Source organism: Spermophilus citellus, assembly GCF_964194105.1.
Source record: "Spermophilus citellus genome assembly, chromosome: 2".
Lineage (NCBI taxonomy): Eukaryota > Metazoa > Chordata > Mammalia > Rodentia > Sciuridae > Spermophilus > Spermophilus citellus.
The window spans coordinates 138,775,119-138,797,015 of NC_138183.1; the positions used below are offsets into that span (position 1 = coordinate 138,775,119).

General features: G+C 34.2%; 1 protein-coding gene across 3 annotated transcripts in view; it reads left to right on the top strand.

The window, feature by feature from the left end:
• The window catches only part of LOC308642607 (DNA primase large subunit), a 280,835-nt gene that overhangs the window by 153,708 nt on the left and 105,230 nt on the right, over nt 1-21,897 (top strand). For all 3 annotated transcript variants that reach the window (XM_081281732.1, XM_081281731.1, XM_081281733.1), the window contains one exon: nt 16,276-16,343. In XM_081281732.1, coding sequence (XP_081137858.1) covers nt 16,276-16,343 — 68 coding nt within the window. The remainder of the gene's footprint in view (nt 1-16,275; nt 16,344-21,897) is intronic.

Consider the following 21,897-nt stretch of genomic DNA (forward strand, 5'->3'; position numbering starts at 1 on the left):
GGCATATTATCTATTATTATTTTTAGTTCTTATAGTTACCATGTAAATTAGGGACCAGAACCCACACATTACAGATGAGGAAACTGAGGCTCTAAGGAATTATTATTTCAAGGTCATACAGCTATTAAGGAATAGGATTTGAATCCAGGCATGTCTGACTTTGAGTTGAGGTTTATGTGGTGTGTTACTATATTCTTTCCGCCTAATTTCAGACTTTAAGTCTTATATACATTTAAAAATTATATTGACTCATCAGTGCATGGAAAATTTTGATTTGTTTTGGAAGTGGTTGGAAAAGTAGAATCGCACTAGAATGAGGCCAGTAATGATACAGGGTTTGCCAGTGGTGCAGCTTTTCCTGTCTTCCTCCTACACCCTCATCATCTGCACTATAATGTGCACCAGGGGGAAATGTAAAATTGATACAGTAGGGTTTTAAAGCTATGCCTTTCTAAACAGAGAAGTAATTAGTTCAAAAGTAAAATATCATTAAAACACTCCACTGATAAATTTGCAATTCTGAGAATGTTTTTGCACTTGTAAAGCACATAAGACTTGTTACTGCCTTTGGGGGAGGAGTACCCAAATGTGAATTACAGCAAGGAGCATGGCAATTCTTAATGTCAGGAGCAGCATTCCCTGGATGTCAGCCCACTACATAGTTTGCCAGTGTTGGGGTTGTTGAGAATGTTAAAGCTTACATAGGCACTGGATGGAATAATGCTTTATACACAGAGGAGAAGCTTCAAAATTGGCTTGAAAGCATCACTCTCCCATGGCCAGGGCGTCTCACCCTGCAACCATGTAGGAAAATGATCTGCATGTGTCCCTCTCATTGCACAGGTAAAGGACCCTCTTCCTACCCTCATTAGAGCAATGAGGTCGACCAAGTACCATTAGATGCACATGTGTAAGTAGAACAAAGAAATAAACATTAAGTCTAGAACAGGAAAAGATAGTCTGAGTTATGCCCATCACAGGGTGTGAAAGCTTTTAGTCCCCTTGAAAGGAAATGTTGGAGGTTCAAGAAATATAGAAATATTCTTATGTGGCTGAGCCAGGAGAGACAAACTGCACTTAATTACTCTCTCCAATAGTACTTAACTTGTATCTGTAACATCTAGTAGGAGTTTACTCCATTTTAAGAGTTCTTCCGCACCTCCACCCTCTTAGTGGTTCTAGGGATTGAACCTAGGGCCTTATATTTGCCTGGCAAGTTCTCTGCCACTGAACCCCTAGCTCTTTAAAGAGATATTCTTTCTCTTAAATATTAAAAAATTCCCCTTTTTTATTTTTCAGTTTTCGGCGGACACAACATCTTTATTTTTTATTTTTATGTGGTGCTGAGGATCAGACCCAGTGCCCCGCGCATGCCAGGCGAGCGCGTTACTGCTTGAGCCACATCCCCAGCCCAAGAGATATTCTTAATTATTGGTATTGGTCTAACAATTGGATTAGAGAATTGTTTGCATTTTCAGGTGGGTGTGTGGTGCTTTAAAAGTCTTATACTTAGTTTCATCAATTAAATCCTCTATTTTGCCAGTTTCCTAAATTGTAGTATAGGGAGTTATTTGGGATTCTATCAAGATGGAGAGTTTAATGTAGCCTCTTGGCTCCTTCTCCCCAAACTAACCATAGTGAAACTGCAGAAGTAAGAGGAAAGCATGGATCTAAAGGAATACCTAAAAGAACTATGAAAAATTGTAGAGTGACTTAGGTTGTTGTGAATAGATGTGCATGTATAGGTAGTTTAGCCTAGGGTACAGAGTGACCTGAAGTATCAGGAGAAGATAAATTGTTCTAAGCTGTTATTCTTTTAAGTTTTGTTTTTGACCTGACTTTTGCCAGCTACCTTGAAGTAATAATTGCTTGCCCCACTGCTACAGAAATTGATGTCAGTAGGGTCATGTCAGGGCAACATGAAAGGTCTGTTGGGGTGAGGAGCTGATGAAAACAGGTATAACCAACCAGCTACCCCAGGGCACACACTCTTCCTAGAGTTTGCAGATTATACTCTGCAGAGCATGGCTTCTCCCAGTGTCACTGCTTTATAACTGCCCTCCAAAGGAGTTGCCTGGTGGTCGTCAAGGAGGATTATTTGGTGCCTGTGACTCATCTCCATCCTCAAATTTACTTATAGAGACAATACAGATCTGTGTTTTGGCCATTTTCATGACTTAAAGGTATTTTTCATATAGTTTTCATACACATTCATAATAGTTGATATCTTTTGATGAATTTAACCTTACAAATCAAAATTGTGGTAGGGAGAGTACAGTGACTATTGAAAACAAAGAGAAAAACAAAAGCACCCCCTTATTCGTGGATTCCCTGTTCATGGTTTTAGTTATCCACTGTCTACCATTAACTGAAGTTATTGAGTGGTGAAAAATTCCAGAAATAATTTGGAAGTGTTAAATTGTGTACCATTCTGTTCTAAGTGGTATGATGAGATCTTGTACCATCTTATTCCCTCCCACTAAGATGTGAATCATCCCTTTATCCAGTATACTCATACTGTATAGACACTATCCATCCGTTATTCACTCAGTAGTGGTTTCAATTTTCAGGTTGATGGCTGGGGTTATCAGTTACTTGGATTCAAGTAATCCTTGTTTTATTTAATAATGATTCCACAGTACAAGAGTAATGTGGACAATTTTATTACAATACATTGCTTAATTTTCTATTTTATTATTTTTTAGTTTTTTGTGGTTTCTAATTTGTAAATTAAATTTTATCATAGGCATGCATGTGTAGGTAAAACATAGATAATAATGAACCTTGTGTATACCAATTTCAGGCATCCACTGGAAGTCTTGGAATGTATCTCTTATGGATAAGAGGGGACTACTGTAATGTAGACCTTGTAAAGGAAAATTATTGGGAGAGAGGGATCAATAATTTAAATATAAGAAATGTACTTGTGATAAAGAACAACAGTAATAATATTAAGGGACAGGAAATTATAAAAGAACAAAATGGGAATAGTAGATATGACAAATATAGTAGTTGAAATAAAGAACTTCATAAATTAGATAAATAGAAGGGGTATAGGTAAAAATGTATTATTGCACTTGAATATCATGTTGATGAACTTGGAAGGCAGAAAAGTAGAGGTAGAAAATATTGAAGAAAGCTAAGAAATATGGAGGAGAGTTGTGCTGCATTTAATTAACAGACTTCCTGGAAGTGAGAGGAGAGATGGGAGAGAGAAGTATTCAAAGAAATGATGTTAAATTGCTCAGAATTCAGAAAGAACAAAGTCATCATAATGAAAGGCCTAATAGAATACCACACAGGGAAAATGAGAAAACCCACATTTTGGTAGGTGATATGAAATTTAAGAATCTCAAAACCAAAGAAGTCTAAAAACATTTAGAATAAAAGAATAGATTATCCACAAAGGAACATGAATTGACTAAATTATTTTTTAAGCCCTGAGGTTCTCAGTCATTCTGCATATTTGTAGTGAGGGAGATCATCTATATTATGTATAATTCAAAACTTATGAAATAAATTCATAAATTCATGTTCCATTTGATGAAGTATTTCTCAATGTATCCTGAGAGATATTTTATGATACAGAAAAGCTATAGGGCAACTGGTTATGACACATGGTTTTATAATTTCATATAAATATTTGGGAGAAGTTGCTGTTATTTTCATTGAAGTGGTACATCTCTCCTTACTTTTTTTTTGGTCGGGGGGGGGATGTGCTGTTTCTTTTTTTTTTTTTTAATTTTTTTTTTAAATCTCACTTTGGAGCATGTGTTTTTTTTTTTAAAAAAAAACGTTTTTGTAGCCATAAATGTAAAGTAGATGATTTTCTGTTTCTAAGAATAATTCATGACACAAACCTCCCCCCCCCCCTCAAATGGTGCTGGGGTTTGACCTCAGTTCTCTGTGCATGTTGTGCAAGTGTTCTCCCACTGAACCACATTCTACAAGTGATTTTTTTTAATTCACTCTTCTTCATGCTCCTACATTCTAATTCTTAGTGTGTTATTGCAGCTTCTATACCAGAAAGAAGTCCTATTCATCATTCGTCATTCATCATTGGTTCAGAAATCCCCTTTCCAGTAGAAATAAAATGTAAGGCATATAATTTAAAAGTTTTTTGGTATTCACATTTAAAAAGTTGGTAAGAGGATGAAATTAATTATTATCTATTTGATTTAATTCAGCATATGCAAAATGTTATCCTTTTAACATGTCAGTATACAAATTATCTATTTCAAAATCTTTCCTCTATAGGAAGTCTGCAATTAGCTATATATTTTATAGCTTATCTCAGTTTGGCAACATTTTAAGAACTTGGGTGGCTACATGTGGTTAGTAAATACTGTATTGTCTGTACATTTCTAAAGCAAATGATTGTTCAGTCTTATGAGAGTTGTTGGGCTACTTAGGAGCTGCCTTTAAGACCTTCGTTTTATTAAGAATCTTGGAACTGTGTAGTTCTGTAGCTAGTGATACTTTTTTTTCATTAATTGTAGCTAATAACATAAAGGAGTTCTTAGGCTGCAAGATACTACTTAATTACTCTAGTTTTCAGGGTAGAAATTGTGGTAAAGCACAAATCTATGGATGTTCTGAGTCTGATTTGATTTTTATGATTCTGTTTCTTAAGTCCAGATAATTCTGCCTGGATATCTATCAGGCAGTTCAGACTTAACCTGGGCATCTAATCTTTCCTTCCAGATTCGTGCTTGTTCATATTGGTGAACAGGGTCTTCATTTTCCCTTTGCACAGGTACCAACAAAATTATCTCTTTGACTTCCAGTTAAAATATTGGTGAAAAGTCAGATTGCTGTTGAAAATGTCAGTTTCCTTAAGTCCTTTGTTTTCCATATGTTTACTACAATATGCTTTTAATTAAAACCATCTATTGAACTTGTAAGTAATAATGTCATTAAAAAAAAACCCTTAGTGTTGATTATATATGGTTTTTGGTAGTTGACTTTAAAATTTTGTCCAAGGAATAATTCACATGACAACATTGTTGAAATATCTTGGGACACATTTTAGTTTATGCTGGCATTCATTTACATTTTAATAAAATGAACAAACTGAGGGCGAAATAAATGGGGCACTAATAGAACAGGAAAAGTCAAGCTTTACATTTGGTATACTGTGCTTTTGTCCAGGGGATCTTGTGACCCATTCATTCAAAAATATTTTATTAGAGAAAGCAAAATTTAATGAAGAATTATAAGATTCAAGTTGTTCGCTTTTCACAATTTTATAACTGTTTTTTAGTTGACCCCCTCCCCCAAAGGTCATGGCTTCAAAATATATAATTTGAAGCTTTCTGTATGTGGTGAGATCTTTTGGAACTAATATTGCCTATCGGTTTTTGTTCCCTCTTTTCCTAATATATCTAATAAAACATGAAGATGTCAAATATAAAGGATGACTATTGCACAGATTTGTCCTTTGCTTGTCTGGTTATCCATCAAACACTATCAACCCTATTGTGCCAGAAAGTGTGAAATAATGTCATTGGAAAGCAATCAGTCAAATATATGTCAAGGTCTTTTAAAAGTCTCAACTAGCTGTTCTGATATCAAAGAATGTTTTACAAATATGCTAAAATGTTTACTTTTAGGAAGCATATTTCTAAACATGTTACTTTCACCCTTGATTTCATTATGTTAGTGCTTTGGGTTGGTTGGGATAGGTGCAAATAATAGTAACAGTAATAGTAATTGTATTTCTACAATCCATACCCATTATGCTGGCAGGAATATAGCAGTTAGTGTCCATTCCATCATTAAAATGGCAGCTCATTATTTTGTATAGTCAACAATAGGTGGTTTTATAACAGTGACATGAGTTTTTAAAAGCCTAAGCAAGTAGGTAAGCATTTTTTTTCACTTTTCAGACCAGTGAAATCTAGTTAGTATCTCTAACTTAAAAATTAATAGAAAAAGAGATAACCAGAAAGTTAGGAAAAGTAATATTTTTATTCTTTATTAAGAAAATGGAATTTTGTATGCCATTTGATTTATAAAGCACCCCAGATTAGCTTATTTTGTTGGTGTTAATACATTAAATTTAGTGGCCTGGGAATGTGTGTTTTTTTTTTTTTTTTTTTTTGAGAGATCATATATTATTTGGAACTTCTAGGAGTTTAGAAATGAGACATCAAGTGGTCCAGGTTGCTACTTATGATATAGAATGAACATCCAAAATCTAAAATACTTCAAAATCTAAAAAGCTCAAAATTTTTGGCATTCAGAAACTTTCAGATTTGGATTAGCATCCTCAATTGATAGTCTGTACCCTATCCCCAAATCCAAAAATCTCTGAAATCTGAAGTACTGGTGACTTTCAAGCATCTCAGATAAGGGGTATTTAATCTTTAATTTTGATTAAAAAAAGGCAAAGAAGAAATAAAAGGATTTGGGGAACCCTGATGTGTTTGGAACATTCAAAATACATCTGTTTCTTTTTCCTTCTTATTCTTCAATCATCTTAAATGACTTTTGTTTCTAAATTAGTGATTGGAATTTAAAAAACCCCTTAAAATGCATTTTATTTACTGTTACATCAGAATGCTGTATATATGCTGTCTATATGGCATTATGGTCTTAACACAATAAAGACATTGTACTTTGATATTTTCATTTTAAAATGAGTGGTTATTTTTACAAGCTCGGGGGTGCTTTACTACTGATCTATATACCCAGCTCTTTTTATTGTTTATTTTGAGGCAAGATCTCACTAAGTTGCTGAGGCTAGCCTCAAACTTGGAATCCTCCTGGTTTAGTTTCCTAAGTTGCTGGGAAGATAGACATGTATGCCTAGCTTGATTTATTTTAAAAAGTCAGAAAAAAATTTAGAATTAATCACAAGGTTCTAATTTTAGTAAGCAAAAATATGTGTGTGTGTATTTGAAATATGCTCGATAATATTTTAAGAAGCTCCTGTTTCAGAAGAACTTTTAAAAAGATTCTTTAGTAGAAGAACTAAATTATATAATAGCCTCCTTTATTTCTAAAGAAAAATTGTAGAACTCCTTCATGAGTGATAAAATAGCTTAAATTTCAGTTAAACCAAATGAATCCAAAAACTGCAATATCTGATTATTTCAGGTTAGGGAAATAAACTGATATGTGAGGCACATTGGGCTGTTTCACGCTTAAAGCATTTCTATACCTTCAAAGGCAAGGTCTCTATCAAGAAGGATGTCGTTGTGCTCTGGGATAGCAGGGAAAATTAAGTCACAGAGACAAGGAAAAGTAGCTGAAGTACCAAGCAAATGAGTACTTTGCAGCATCTGTTAACATAAACATTAGAAGTATGTTGTTAGCCATCTGGGGCTGCTATCCTTGAATTATACATTTGGAACAGTGGTTTGAGGGTTAGCTGTCGGGGAAATGGAAATCTCTGTGTATCCTTGTTGATTACTTGTTTTTAACTACCGAAGGCCCTCCAGTTCTTCAAGAGCATTTCCAAGGACTATATAATGTTATACAACAGATCACTATCTCCCAGGCATTAATAAAAATCTCATCCACGTACTCTGTTCCATTCTCCATTTTTCTACCTCTATTCCAAGTGTTTAATAAAAGTCCAAGTCAGGGGAAAGAGAGTTCCTGTTGAAAGATGAAAGCATGTATTTACGCATACATAGCTCTTCTGTGTCTCTTCACTTTGGTAATTAAATAAAATGGTGATTCCTGTGACATTATTTAAATGTTATTTATTAAACAAACTGGAATTATAGTATAGAATAGATTGTTTAAAGTTCCCAACATTGAAAGTAGTACACTGTTTATCATATTTAGAAAAGGGGTAAGATTGCCAGTGAATGGACAGCTTACAGGTCTGACATTTCTTATGGGAAAGTAGACTCAGCAGGAGTTAAAGGAGTTGTGGACTATACTTCTTACTGAAGATGAATGACATACACCATGAAGGCCACTGTTCTGTTTGGGGGCTCTTAAACATTTACTAGAAGCCTGCAGATACTGTCGGCAACTTCCATGCAGAGAGTGTAGAATTTATGTGCATATTTAGGAATTTTTATGAGGAACTCCCACATAATAAGATTTTGCTCAAGATTCATGCTTAAGGAACAGTTTGGTTCTGAAAAACTGAGATAAGGTGGTTGGTTATTTTTTCCCCCCTTAAGAAATTGATAAATGTGGGCTGGGGATGTGGCTCAAGCGATGGCGCGCTCGCCTGGCATGCGTGCGGCCCGGGTTCGATCCTCGGCACCACATACAAGGATGTTGTGTCTGCCGATGACTAAAGAATAAATATTAAAAAAATTCTCTCTCTCTCTCTCTCCTCTCTCACTCTCTTAAAAAAAAAGAAAAGAAATTGATAAATGTATCTTTAAGTAGGGTATAGACATTTTGGGAGACAGAAATGATGAATGAAAATACAATAATAATGAATAAGAAACCTTAGAATATCAGTTATTGCTTCATAAATTTATTAATTAAAAAATCTAGAAATTTAAATGTTTTTTAAAGTCTCTGTATATAATGATTTATGGCTGAAACAGATGTCAAGTTTACCTCTCTGTAATTGTGCAAAACACATGAAGGACACAGTGAAATGTACCAAGACCCAGAATTGTCTCAGCCAACTCCTAACATCTAATGTGCCATCAGAGACTTCTTTGTGGGACTTATAAGGAACAGAAAATGTAGTACTGTTTTCGAAAGTAATAAGATGTCCAAATATATAGGGCTATATACACTAGAGAGTAAGCATATAAAGCCATAACAGTGGCACTGTTTTACTTAGTGGTAAAATAATTAAACATGATTTTTATTGTAAAACCAAGAACATATTCTAGAATCCAATACAAATTTTGTACACACATTTTTAAGATACTTCATGAAACTAAAGGCAGCAGATGCTTAGTGCATTAAAGTTCGCCTGTTCACTCTCCTTGGATGTTCCAGATACCTTTGTTTGTTCAATTTGAAATAATATCACTGATAGGGATTTTGTGAGGATCTGTGTGTATACAGAACTTGGAGCAGAGTTCCCTCCCTGCCTGTATTAAAATATTAGGAGCACTGACTGCCACTGCTCTTTCACAGGAACAATCCTTGTGCCAACTTGAGAAACAACACAGGTTGAATTCCACTTGCCAGATCCATGTTTATGAGAAATCTAATTGTGAAACTATTGGTTATCGTTTAAGAATTCTTTTTTTTTAAACATTTATCTTTTAGTTGTAGTTGGACACAATACCATTATTTTACTTATTTTTATGTGGTGCTGAGGATTGAACCCAGGGCCTTGAATGTGCTAGGCTAGCGCTCTATTGCCACAACCCCAGCCCAGTTTAAGAATTCTTAACCCAAATTATCAGAGTATTCTGGAAGTAAATTGATTTATGGGAGTTTTACTGAGGAAAAAATTCAGTGATCCTTGTGCATCATCATTACATATCTCTTTAATACCTTTTTTTTCCTTCCCATTGCTCAAAATGTTTTTACATTTTTAAGCCATGTAAGTAAGGTACTTGGGTTGGGCTTTGAATAACAAACTTCTTTTCACACCATGGGTTTCATGATGAAAAATTAGCATTGGGATATCTGCTTATACTATTCCCAGGTTTGCTGCCTTCAGTTCTTCATATCTTCCAACCCCTTGAACTGGAAATATCTTGTTAACTCTGCACTGTTTAATATTCTTTGGAAATTAAACTGCTTGGCATGTTTAGAGCTCAAATGGAACATATGTGTTTTGCTTGACAAGATCGTCGGGTGCTTTTTAGAGCTTACATATTGAAAATCATGTTTGTGGCCAGCTGATAGAGAAATTTTCATGTACTGAAGTGTTGTACTGATGAAACTACCTCTGTTGTGAAGATCAAATGAGATAATGTGTGCAAGAGCCCTGTGAAAACCAAAAAGTTCTGTGGGCATCTGAGCACTAGACTGTTACCATTAGTGATGAACAGCATCCCAGCCTGCCAAGGGAGAACATGAAACTGGAGAACAAATTTGGTTCCAAGAGCAAAGGGAAATGTAATGTGGAATTTCACAGTTTGGGGTTTGTAATTGGGATCTGTTGCTATTATAAGAAAATGTAGTTCAAAAAGACACAGGATTTTCTGTTGTTAAAATCAATGAAGTTAAAAGAGCAGCTGCTTGTAAAAGTTAATTTTATTTGACATCTGCCTTGGTCTCAGTAATAAAAATGATAGTTCTGTTGAAAAACCTGTCCTCTTTAAAGCTATATTTTTCTGTTACTGTGAGGTCTGTTGTAAAAGTTGTTGCCTTTTAGTTTAAAACTCTCAACCTATAAATTATATTTCTTAGTGAATATGTGTGTGTATACACACACATACATACCACACATCTTTGATTTAGTAGAAAAGAGTTGACATTCTAGATTTTAAGTTTACTCTTAGGAAGTTACGAGATAACAGTAGGGCCATTTCAGATCCTGGATGAAATAAGAATGCCAAGATATTGTAAATATTTCCTATTTTTGCTTTATAAAAAATTAAATTTGACTTTTTTCATTTGGAGACATAAATTTCGCTGTCCTGATATCACTGATAGGATACTATTCTGCTTATTTGAATAGAACTCTGCTATATGGAGAAAAAAGTGCTTAATTTGTGCTGATTACCTGCCTTGGATTTCTTTTAAGACACAGCTTTGATATAAGTGGATATTGTCATCCTGCTTGAGTTTTGTGAGGAGGCGGGAGTGAGTAGTAGAGGGTAAAAACACCAGAGAACAAAATTGAGCAATATTTTCCAAGACAGCATTGTTTTCTTGTCATTTTTATGTGTTTTAATTTAGCCAGTGTTGGGTGAGCAGTTCAGAGGGAAGGGATTTATTATTTCCAAATGAAGCCACCCTCTTGTTCTTCATTTTCACCTTTGTTTTCAAAATGTTTATTGACTAAGAACTGTTTGCCCTATATGCCCAGTATTTACTTCCTTGTTTATTCATGTTCCCTCCCTTCATGCCTATCATTTGGAGAGGAAAGTGGTGAAAAAATTTCTTCCTATAGTTCCCTATCAGCCCCTTAAAAAAAAAAAAAATATACTGTTGCAAAATAACAACTGGCTGATAGCAAAAAAACTCCATTAGGGTTTTAAGAGCCACACTCAGCCTCACAGTGGGAGGCAGAGTGCTCTCCTTGGGAAATATTTTTTTCACAAAGTCAGATGCATTTATTCCAGGTGTGCAACAAAAGAGTTAAGATATAGGAGGTTCTGGTTGTGTTTCCAAATAAAGCTCTAATTACTTAAAATCGGTGTTAAAAAAGTTTTAAGTCTTATTTACAAAATTGCTTATTTCTCTTATCTTGCTCCAACTAAGGACAGTAAATACCTGCAGATATCTCTAATTGCCTATTTTATATCTAGAGCAGACACTAGTAATCAGTCCTGTATTGTTTCCTTGATGTAGGTGGAACTGATGGAGTTCAGGATATATTACCTCCAAATATGGCACTTTGGTATTTGAGGGAAACAACAGAAGCAGAAAGGTTACTCTCACCATCTTGATCCTTCTCCCCTGAAGCAAACCATACAATCTACACTGTAGAATTGGCTTCCCCCAAGTCCCTAATTCCCAGAGGAAAGGCATTAGAACACAGAAAATTCTGAATGACCGGGCTCTGTGAGTCCCCCTCAGTTTATCACCAATTAGATCATGCCTCTGTCCTCAGTCACACTTCTGCACATCTGTCCATGAAAATACACAGGCTTCTCTGGTTCTTTGGGTTTTCATTTTTGAAGACTTCTGTGTCATGTAAACTTACATGATATAAATTTGTGTACTTTTCTCTTGTTAGTCTGTCTTTGGTTGTAAGCATCTCAGTCTGAACCTAGCAATGGGAAAAAAAAGACATTACTTTTTCCCCTACAGAACAAACCCTCAACACAGTGCTCCAATAAGCTATTCCTAAGGAATAGCTTTGTCCTTTTGGGGTAGGGTTGTTTTGAGAGAAATATTTTAGATTCCCATTCAAAGTAATTTACCTATCAAAAACTGCAACCCATGTATTTAGCAATAATACCTTTAAATACACACTTTAATCTTAGCATTGTGATCTAAATGACAAAGACTTAAATGACAAAGACTGTCTCTTTACAGTGGCCTAAATGAATTTTATTGAACAGTGTCACATTTCACTATCTGTCCCTCATTTGCTTTCTAAAATCTTTGAACTAGTTTGCTTTTGCATTTTTTAAAAAATGGATGTTCATTGTAAAAGACTTTGTATATTTAAATTTAATAATGTTGGGAAAATAGATCTGATTGCTATTTGTTTTGTTTGTAGCTATCATTTAATGATCAAAAACTTGGACATAGAAGTAAAGAGCTATGTCATGGTTACTTTTTTGGTTGTGCCTCCATAGCCTACATCCATATTTATATGTACTCAAGTAAACTCATTGAGTTTGTGTATGTGTTTATCCATTATTTAAGTTTTGAACTGTTAGTTTGGGGCTGCTTTTTTTTTTTTTTTTGAATCGGGGAGCCACAGTTGCAACTGTGGACCATTTGCTCTCCTTCTAAAGGAAGAACTTTAGACTTTCCATTTAGCTGGAAATGAAAGGAGAAATGTGTATGTTCCTTCTAGTTGATAGCTCATGTCATTAATGAAGACATTAGAAATGTAAGACCAATAGGACCAGTGTCTAGGGCAGATTTTTCTAAACTCTTGCTTCTGTTGGAAATATCTGGGTGGGTAGGGGACACCTCTTCTTCACTCTACAGCACTTATGGATTGTCTACTGCTTACCAGACAGCAGTAGGGGCAAGTGGTAGACGAGACAGAACAGGTTCCTGCGTGATGCAATTTATGTTCTTGTGGGGGGAGAGACAAATGAGAGAATAAGATAATTTCAAGTAGTGATAAATATGAGATACCTGAGTACTAGAATACTTATGGGAGGAGTGCTGCTTTACCCAAGGGTATTTAGGGAGGATTCTGAGTTGGTGATGTTTCCCAAATGATGTGAAGGAACCTTTTATGAAAACTTGGGTTATCTTCAAGACTGAAAATCCACGTGTGAAGTGAATCTTGAACACCAACCCACTTTGAGAAATGAGGGAATAAGAGGATACAGGAACACTCAGGGGTCAAAGGTTCCTGACCAGCTAGCTCTCATGCAACTTATGTAGCACTGTGAATGGTGGTGTCACAGAGGAAAGTGCCTGTGCTGTGTGTCCTAGCATAGGCTTGGTGTGCCTGCTGGCAACTAGCTATTTGTGGCATGAGGAACCTTATTTCCTGTTAAATAAAATGGCAATGTTGGACCAGATACCTTCATTCTTTCTTACCAGACTTTTTAAAATAGATTTCATCCAAAAAAAAAAAAATTAAGAGAATGTATTTGTTTTTTAAAATTTTTTGTTTTAATTAGTTACACATGACAGTACAATGACCTTGACATATAATACATTTGAATCAGATGGGAAATAATTTCTCATTTTTCTTAGTGTACAGGTTGCAGAACCACATTGGTCATACAGTCATGTATATACACACAGCAATAAGGAAGGATAGTGGAATGAAATAGACATTAAAATAACTTTTTATTCTTTTTAGTTATATATAGTAGAATGTATTTAATTTTAAGTAAATGTGTCAGCTGTATTAATTATGACAGGCCATTGTAACTCGCCTCTAACCTTTCAGCAATAATGAGAAATAAGCTGTTATGTCAACTTTTATGGTGGTTCCCTTGAAATAACCCCAACTCAAACAGAACTGGGATAGATCTTTCTCTTTGCTTCTTGGTGATTTATGAGTCAAGGACATTGTTGTATTTTCTATTTAAAAAGCGAAAATAAGTATGGAAACCATATTTAACCTAGATATTTGTTTCTAGTTGTAGAGAAATGTAAAATCTCTAATGCTAAAAATCTTGTTATGATAGTGTATTGCTTTCTTGAAAGGCTGATAATTGTGATTTAGTTTAGTTTTGATCTAGATTTAATTTTGCTTAAAGCAGAAATCTGAAAATCTTTAATGATGAAATGTCGAAAGAGATACACTTTCATTTTCATCAATTAATGGAATTATATAGTTGCAGGTTCTTGGATTTGTCACATCTTTAATAAATACTTATTAAACTTGCTATGTCTCAAGAAGTGCTAGGGATGCAGTGCCTCTCATAGTAGAGTGTTGTGGGAAGTAACTACACAAGCTTAGAAAGGAGTTTCAAAAGAAATGTTGAGACTATATAGTTTCTAAATAAAATTTATTTAGACCCTAGTCTCTAAATAAAGAAGTCACTTTTGCTTGAGGTTCAAAGTTGAAAATAAGTTGAAGTGGGAAGGGACTGAGGGGGTGATGTGCCTAAATCATTTAGCACACGTGTTCCAGAAACTGGAGCTACGATAGATTCCTACCTGTCATTCTCCCGTGTCTCTTGTGGAGAGTATAACCAGACATTCATTTTGTGCTTGTTTTGTATTGTGACCCAAAAAGAAAATATTAAGAAAACACTTGATAAAAGACCATTGTGATTAACTCTAGCCTGAGGGCCTAAGGGAATTATTAGATAATTTTAATTAGAGGAGAGGTTAACTTTCAATCTGAAAATTTCATTGTGACCTTGAATGAAGAATAAACTGGAAGAGGCAAGAATGGATGCAGACATGGGAGTGACTGGAGATATTAACAGTTTAGGAAAAAAGGAAATGAAAGCTGAGATTAAGATGAAGGGATAGATTTGAGAAATTTTTCCTGTATGGAATGGACAGATGACTAGAAAGTCTTGCAGTGTTGGTGAGATGTTTTGCTTGTTTGCTTTGTTTAGAAAAGACAGTTTAATTAGAAAGTATGCTATGTAGTTGACAGATATGACTGAAAAAGCCCTGTCTGCCTGCTCTGTTTCAGAGAATTGACTTTTGAAATATCTAGATAAGCCATTTAAATATTTTAGAGCATAGTTTTGGTCCTGAGACATGAAATATCTTAAACAATGAAAATGACATTTTGTAGAGGAGTTTGACATTAACAGATACAGGATGTATTAAAGTGTTTTGTTTATAGAACTCGATAACCTTGATAACATTTATATGTCATGAAATACTAGCTTACCATTTTTCATAGAAACTAAAAGTCTGTTGGTTTTGCTAAAATTGCAGTATGTTAATTGGCTTACATTATTGTCTTTTAAATTAATCAATATCTTTGTTGACATTTATTGATTCTTGTACACATCGAGAGATTTTCCATTATATGATTTAATAAAAATGATATATGGCATTTTTGTCAAATTTTCAACAAATGTTTTTAAAGAGATAATTTCATTTTTGTTATATTATCACAAATTGGGTTTGAATTAAATGTCTGTTTTCCATTTTAAGAAAATTTTAATGTATGAAAAAATTGGAATGAAGATACTCTATTTAATACCAAAGGCTATCTTTCAGTTGTTACTTGTCTTAAGATTCTCTTCTGTGAATTAGCAAATGATTTATTAGTAGATTACTCTGATCATTATTGAATCAGTTATTTTCTGATCTTACTTTATTGTTTTATTAAGTTTCCTTCAAGCTGATTACTTTGAACAGCTTTATAAAGTCTTTGTGACAGTTTCTTAGGAGAGCAGATTAAAATAGAGATACATATAGATACATAGAAATATAACTAATATTTCAGTAACAAAAACAAATTAGAAGTTTATACTTCTTGATATACTGTCAGCTTAATGCACAGTATTTAACAGAAAGGCTTTAGTTTTCACTATTTCCTAGATCAATTTGAGATCATATTTCAATATTTAATGCTTTCAGTTACTATTGTATACTTAAAATACAGTCTTGGTTTCTTAATGTAGTTGTCCAAATGAAGGAATGCATATGGAGTGAGTATACAATACACACTTCTTTCATAGTGGTTTAGCTGTAAACAAACAGAATTCCCCTTCTGAATTTCATCGTTGCAGTATTCGGTGCCATAGGTTGGTTGTTATTCATTTTAACATTTAGGAATCTTTCCATTTTTATTTCACGGATAATATTTTCATGAGTAGATGCTTTTTCATGAACTCAAATATTCAAATAGGTGCTCCCTCTTACTTTTTTTTTAAAAGTTCTAAACTTGGCAATATGTCCTACATCCTTAGAGCCATGTTGTTATCTTTAATCATATAATGTATCCGCTTTTTATATAATTCATTTTTTTTAAAAGAAACATTTCTTCACATTTTATGTTCTGCCTCCATGGTCTGCTCTTCCTGACCCTGTTTTGCATTTAGTGCTCCTGTCTGTTTGGCCTTTGCTATTTTTGTTAACTTTGTCTTTTGCTTTCAGTTAACAGCCAGGTCCTTGCCTGCTGTGCAGTCAGATGAGAGACTTCAGCCTCTGCTCAACCACCTCAGGTAATAGAAGACACAGCTTTGCTATGCTTTGAAATGCAAGTGCACTAATGTGGGTGAAGTATGTTAAAGTGCTTAATAATGCTTTCAATTACTGAAACTTATTTTTTTTTCTTGTTTGACTCTGTTAATCAAATGGAAGTTCTTAATATCATGTACTTGTTACCCTTGACTTTAAGGTACTTTAGAAAGCTCTTTTAATAAAAATATGTAGAACTACTTGATAAGTTTAAGTGAAAATGTACAGAAAGATCTAAAAAGAATGGGCTATTTCTTTAACCCAGGCTAAAGCATATTTTTAATCGGGATAAATTAAATGAGTAGGGTTTGTTTTCTAAACACAAAGATGATATAGCATCATTATTTAAAAAATAAACTTAGAAAATGCAGGAAGAGGGAAAAATCATTATTAATTTTTCCCTCTATGCTATTTTAAAACCCAGCATTAAAATTATTCTTCTATAAAATTTATGATTTTTCCATTTCTTATGAACATGAGATTTTTTCCTTATTAAAATAACTGTAAAAATATCCTTTTTAGTGACTATGATATTTTCTTTTATGACTTTACTATAGCACATTTACATTTATCTCCCTTAGGGAGGCATGTGGGCCATTTCTTTTTCCTTTTTTTTTTTTGGTACTGGAGATTGAACATGGGGGCACTTGACCACTGAGTCACATCCCTACCCCTATTTTGTATTATATTTAAAGAAGGTTCTCACTGAGTTGCTTAGCACCTTGCTTTTTGCTGAGGTTGGCTTTGAATTCGAGCTCCTCCTGTCTTAGCCTCCTGAGCAACTGGGATTACAGACATGTGTGCTGCCATAAATAATACTGTATATGAACCTTTGTCTATATTTTAGATCATTTCCTTAGAATGGATTTTCAGAAGTGGAATTACTTTGTCAGAGTATGAGCCATTTAAAAAATTTAAGGATATATGTATTTTTTTCATATTCCATTTTTATTCTCATATTGTACAAGATTGCCTATTTTATTATGTCCTGAATAGGTCGGGGAAGTCAAATAGTTACTAATTTAGTAATTCAGAGAGATGCTGTTTTGGTCAAATGCATTCAGTTATTATGAAAAGTGATTTTGACATTTTATTCATTCTTATTTTGTTGTGAGATTAAGGATCTGTCATTAACTCATGTATTCATAGCATTTCCTGTTTTTATTTGATCCATTTTTTTTTGTACCAGGGATTAAATTTGGGGACACTTAACCACTGAGCCACATCCCCAGCCCCTTTTTTTGTATTTATTTAGAAACCAGGTCTTACTGAGTTGCTTAGCGCCTCGATGAGTTGCTGAGGTTGGCTTTGAACTTATGATCCTCCCACCTCAGCCTCCTGAGATGCTGGGATTATAGGCATGTGCCACCAGGTTTTTATTTGATCTTATGTGCTTTAGATATAAATAGCTTATATTTGCTATAAACTTAAAAAATTTATTTTCTGTTATTTAGAGCACTTGTATTTACAAGTTTGATGTAGTCAAGTACCAATAATGTTTTTCTTTTCTAGTTCCTTTTCACTCTTTTTAAACTTAGACTGTCACTTTTCATTTGGAAGTGTTAATAGATTTTACTCTTATCTTTTTTTTCTTTATTTTTCCTTCTTTCCTCTTTTATTCTTCTCTGGTAGCTTTTCTTTCACAGGCAGGTAGCTTTTAACCTTCTATATAATTATTTTGTCAGGACAGAAGGAAGGGAGGGGATCAAGATTACTATTTCAGCAAGGACGGAATAGTATGCCTGTTACATGCAGTTCAATTTTCTAGAGCTGTATTAAACCCAGAAATCTTGTTTAAGTCTTTTGCCCAGCCCCCACTTCTACTCATCCAAATCTGTTGGTGATTTTTGTCTCCTCAATTTCTGTCTTAATACAGTAGCCTCTTGTCTGTTCTCCTTGATACCTGCTTTGCCATCAAATGTATTTCATATCACTACTGTATGTGGTCATGTTATCCCTTGACTTAAAATTCTTCTCTGCCTTTCCAGTTTCATTCTAGATGAAACCTGAACTCCTTAGCCTGGCATATGAAACCTAATAGGAGCTTAAACCTATCTCTCTCTTTGGACTATTGCAGCACTTCTAGTCCCATTCAAATGGCATGACATTCTTCTAATGCAACATTCTTGTGTGAACTTCTGTGGCCTTGCAGATACTTTCTCTCTTGCTACTTCTATTGATACATATGAATTTATACACACATGATTTAAGAATACATTTAAAATGTATTTCTCATGTAATATATGTTTTAAAACATGCTTTATATACATATATTTATGTATACAAATGTATTTTCCCCTTACCTCAGTTGTATAACTTGACAGTTGTATAATTTTTGCTTGTCCTTTAAGACTCAGCTTAGGTGTTACCTCCTCTAAGTTTTATCTGTTTAGTTCTCTACCCCTTAGTCTGAATCAGATGCCTTTTGTAGGTGTTTTCATAATATTACATGACCACCTTTGTAGTACAGAATTTGATATTGTTACTGTTTATTGTCTGATTTCCTCATTACAGTATGAGCTACTTGGCTTTTAGCTTGTAAATTCTTTTGTATTTATATTCCCAATATCTAGGCCCATGATATATAGTGTTGAATGAATGCAAGTTATATTAGTGATGTTTTGTTTTCTTCTTTTGCATTTTATAAATGTTAAAAATTCTTTCCTATAAAACTACTGCTTCAAAATATATAAGCCTAGAGGGTTGAATCTCACTTCTAGTTAATGCTTGATTCTATGAGATAATGATGGATTCCTCTTCCTCTAACTCAGTATGGTGATTTTATACTAGAATTTAGATTAACTACTGACACATCTCTTTGAGTCCTTGAAACTTGCACAAACCGTACATTTGTTTAGGGCTTTTATTCTCTATGGAGTTCCCTCGTGACTGGTTGCTAGGCAACCAGGGCTAGATGCTACATGTAATATGCACCATCTGATGTTGCCTTTTTTTATTGTTATTAAACCAAATGGTTTCCCATTTTATCACCATGTCAGAGACATCTGTATGTAGGGTGGCAGCTGATGTGCATAGTTTGACACTTCTGTTCTACAAAGCAACCTTGTGATATGCCTTTCAAGCACACTGAATTGTCTTTTTTGGCTCTCCAAATGTAATGTTTTTCTTATCTCTCTTCCTCTTTTTTTTTTTTTTTTTTTTTGTTGAGAGGAAAGGATACTATTTGGTTTCAGAGAGTCTAATGATAATCTTGTTAGGAAAAAATAATTATCATTGATTTGCATGAGCTATATAATTTAAATGTTACCTAGAGGGGATGGACATTAGAAGGTTGAGACTGGGATCATTATTAGGCGTAATTTTCTTTAGTGCCTCTAATGATCAAAGAGGAATGATGAATAGCATTTTAATTAAATTTGTCAATAAAACTAATTTGGGAGCTGATACAAATATCTGTAAACATTGAAGGAGCAATATAGAAAAAGTCTCAAATTATTTTACAGGACTTAGACACTCAAAGAGAATTAGTGCTATACTTTGCCAATCTGATAATTTGGGATATTGCTTAACACTATGTTATTGAGGCTTTTACAGTGATATGTTTATTTTTTTTTAAAGTAAAAGCTAGTTCTCTAGTTAAATCTTTCTGTGCATAATTTTTTACTTCAATATCTTATGGAAATATGGTCTTATATTGATTTAAAAGTAATATCCACCCATTCATTGGTGGATGCCGTTATGTGCTTGCAATAAAAATAAACATACAATCTGTTATCAAGGACTTAAGAAATGGGACCATGACTTTTGTTTGTACTTTCTAAAATATGGTAGTGGCTTATGTTGGATGCTCAGATTGGGCTAAATTTTAATCTTACTTGGGAATGTTGTCATGAACTAAGAAGAATAAAGGAAGACAAGGGGATTACGGAATGAATATAGTTGTTGCTAAGATAAGTTCAGTAGTTTCAGACATTTTAAGCTTGAAATGCCTGTGGGACATATATGGGGAATGTGTACTAAGTAGCTGAATATAAACCCACAGTTTGAGTGAGGTTGATACCCGAGAGACTTTTGCTAGTCACCATTGTATAGGTGGTTCTTAAAATCGGGACTGGTTGAGATCATTAAGGTAGAGAGTTTACACACACACACACACACACACACACACACACACACACACACACACGAATGGCCAGGAATAGAACTCCCTGAATATCAGTGTTAAAGTAACTTGTGATGGACAGCAGTGGAGATGGGGAGATTCGAACCATTAAATAGACTGGGAAGGAATCTTTTTGTTTTCTAATTAATTAATTTTTAATCTTACATACAATAGAATCTTGAATGAAAAAGAAACACAGCAAAAGATGATAATATCAAAGATGCTAAGGAACATTTTTCAAAAAGGGGTGGTAAACACTGTTAATGCTATAGGAAAGTCAGGTCAGAACAATACTAGTTCTGTTAGGCAGCTGGGAGCCACTGGAGGCTAGCCACAAATTTTAATGACACAAGTGTGAGTCTGAGTCTTGGGAGAAGTCAAGGAATAAATGAGAAATAAGGGTATAGAGACATAAGGAATATAGGCTACTCATGGTAAAGCTTAATTCTGGTGGTGGGGGTATGGAACAAAAGAACTGTATCCTTGAGCTTCAAAGTTAAACAAAGTGTTTTATTCTTTAAGACTGGAATGCATTTACAGGTTAAGATGAGTGTATTTACAGGTTAAGGGAGAAAAGAAACTGTGGGAGTGAGAAGAAATAATTGAGGAGGCAACATTTTAGACGTTATTGTAGTAGGAGCAAGAAATCAACTGATTGGTGTTTACAAAGTACCTTCAACCCTAGATTTTTATTTCATACTCAGAAGAACCCAGTGAGGATAGTAGATGTTCATTTATCATTGTTTCTATTTTTAAAGGTTGGCAAAGGAACTTCAAGGAAGTTCTCATTAAGAAAGTCTAATTTTTCTAATGAAAAACTATACTTTCCTCTCATCAAAAGGGATGAATGCTCAGTGCAGTGGGATACCCCTGAAGTTCTGGCTACTTAGAAGCTTGAGGCAGGAGGATGGCTTGAGCCCAGGAATTCAAGACTAGCCTGGAATAGCAAGACCTGTTCTTAATTCATCCATCTGTTTTTCTTTCTTTTTACTTTTTATAAGATGTTGCTATTTTTCAAAATTGACACCAGAAAATCTTCAATTAGAAAAAAATAAACTTCCTTAGATTTACAAAATTTCCAGAATGCTAGAAATTTTTATGAATCATCATTTCTGCTTTCCTTTAATCATGTGTCATTAGCTATATCGTCTAGTGAGCTTACATTCGCCACTGTGACTCCACTCTCATCCTCATGGTTATGTGTCCCTGGATTTTAAAGGGTGAATTAATCATTGTACTGATGCATTTTTATGAGCTCAGATATGCTCTTGTGAATATAGATTTTTTTTGTAAATAAGTACTTTTACTACCCTAATGATGGTACCCAGGAGATAAAATATATAAAATTGAATTAGGCTAGCAAGGGTGTATGTTCAAGATTGTTATTTTTATTTATCTCACTGATAAATGTAAAG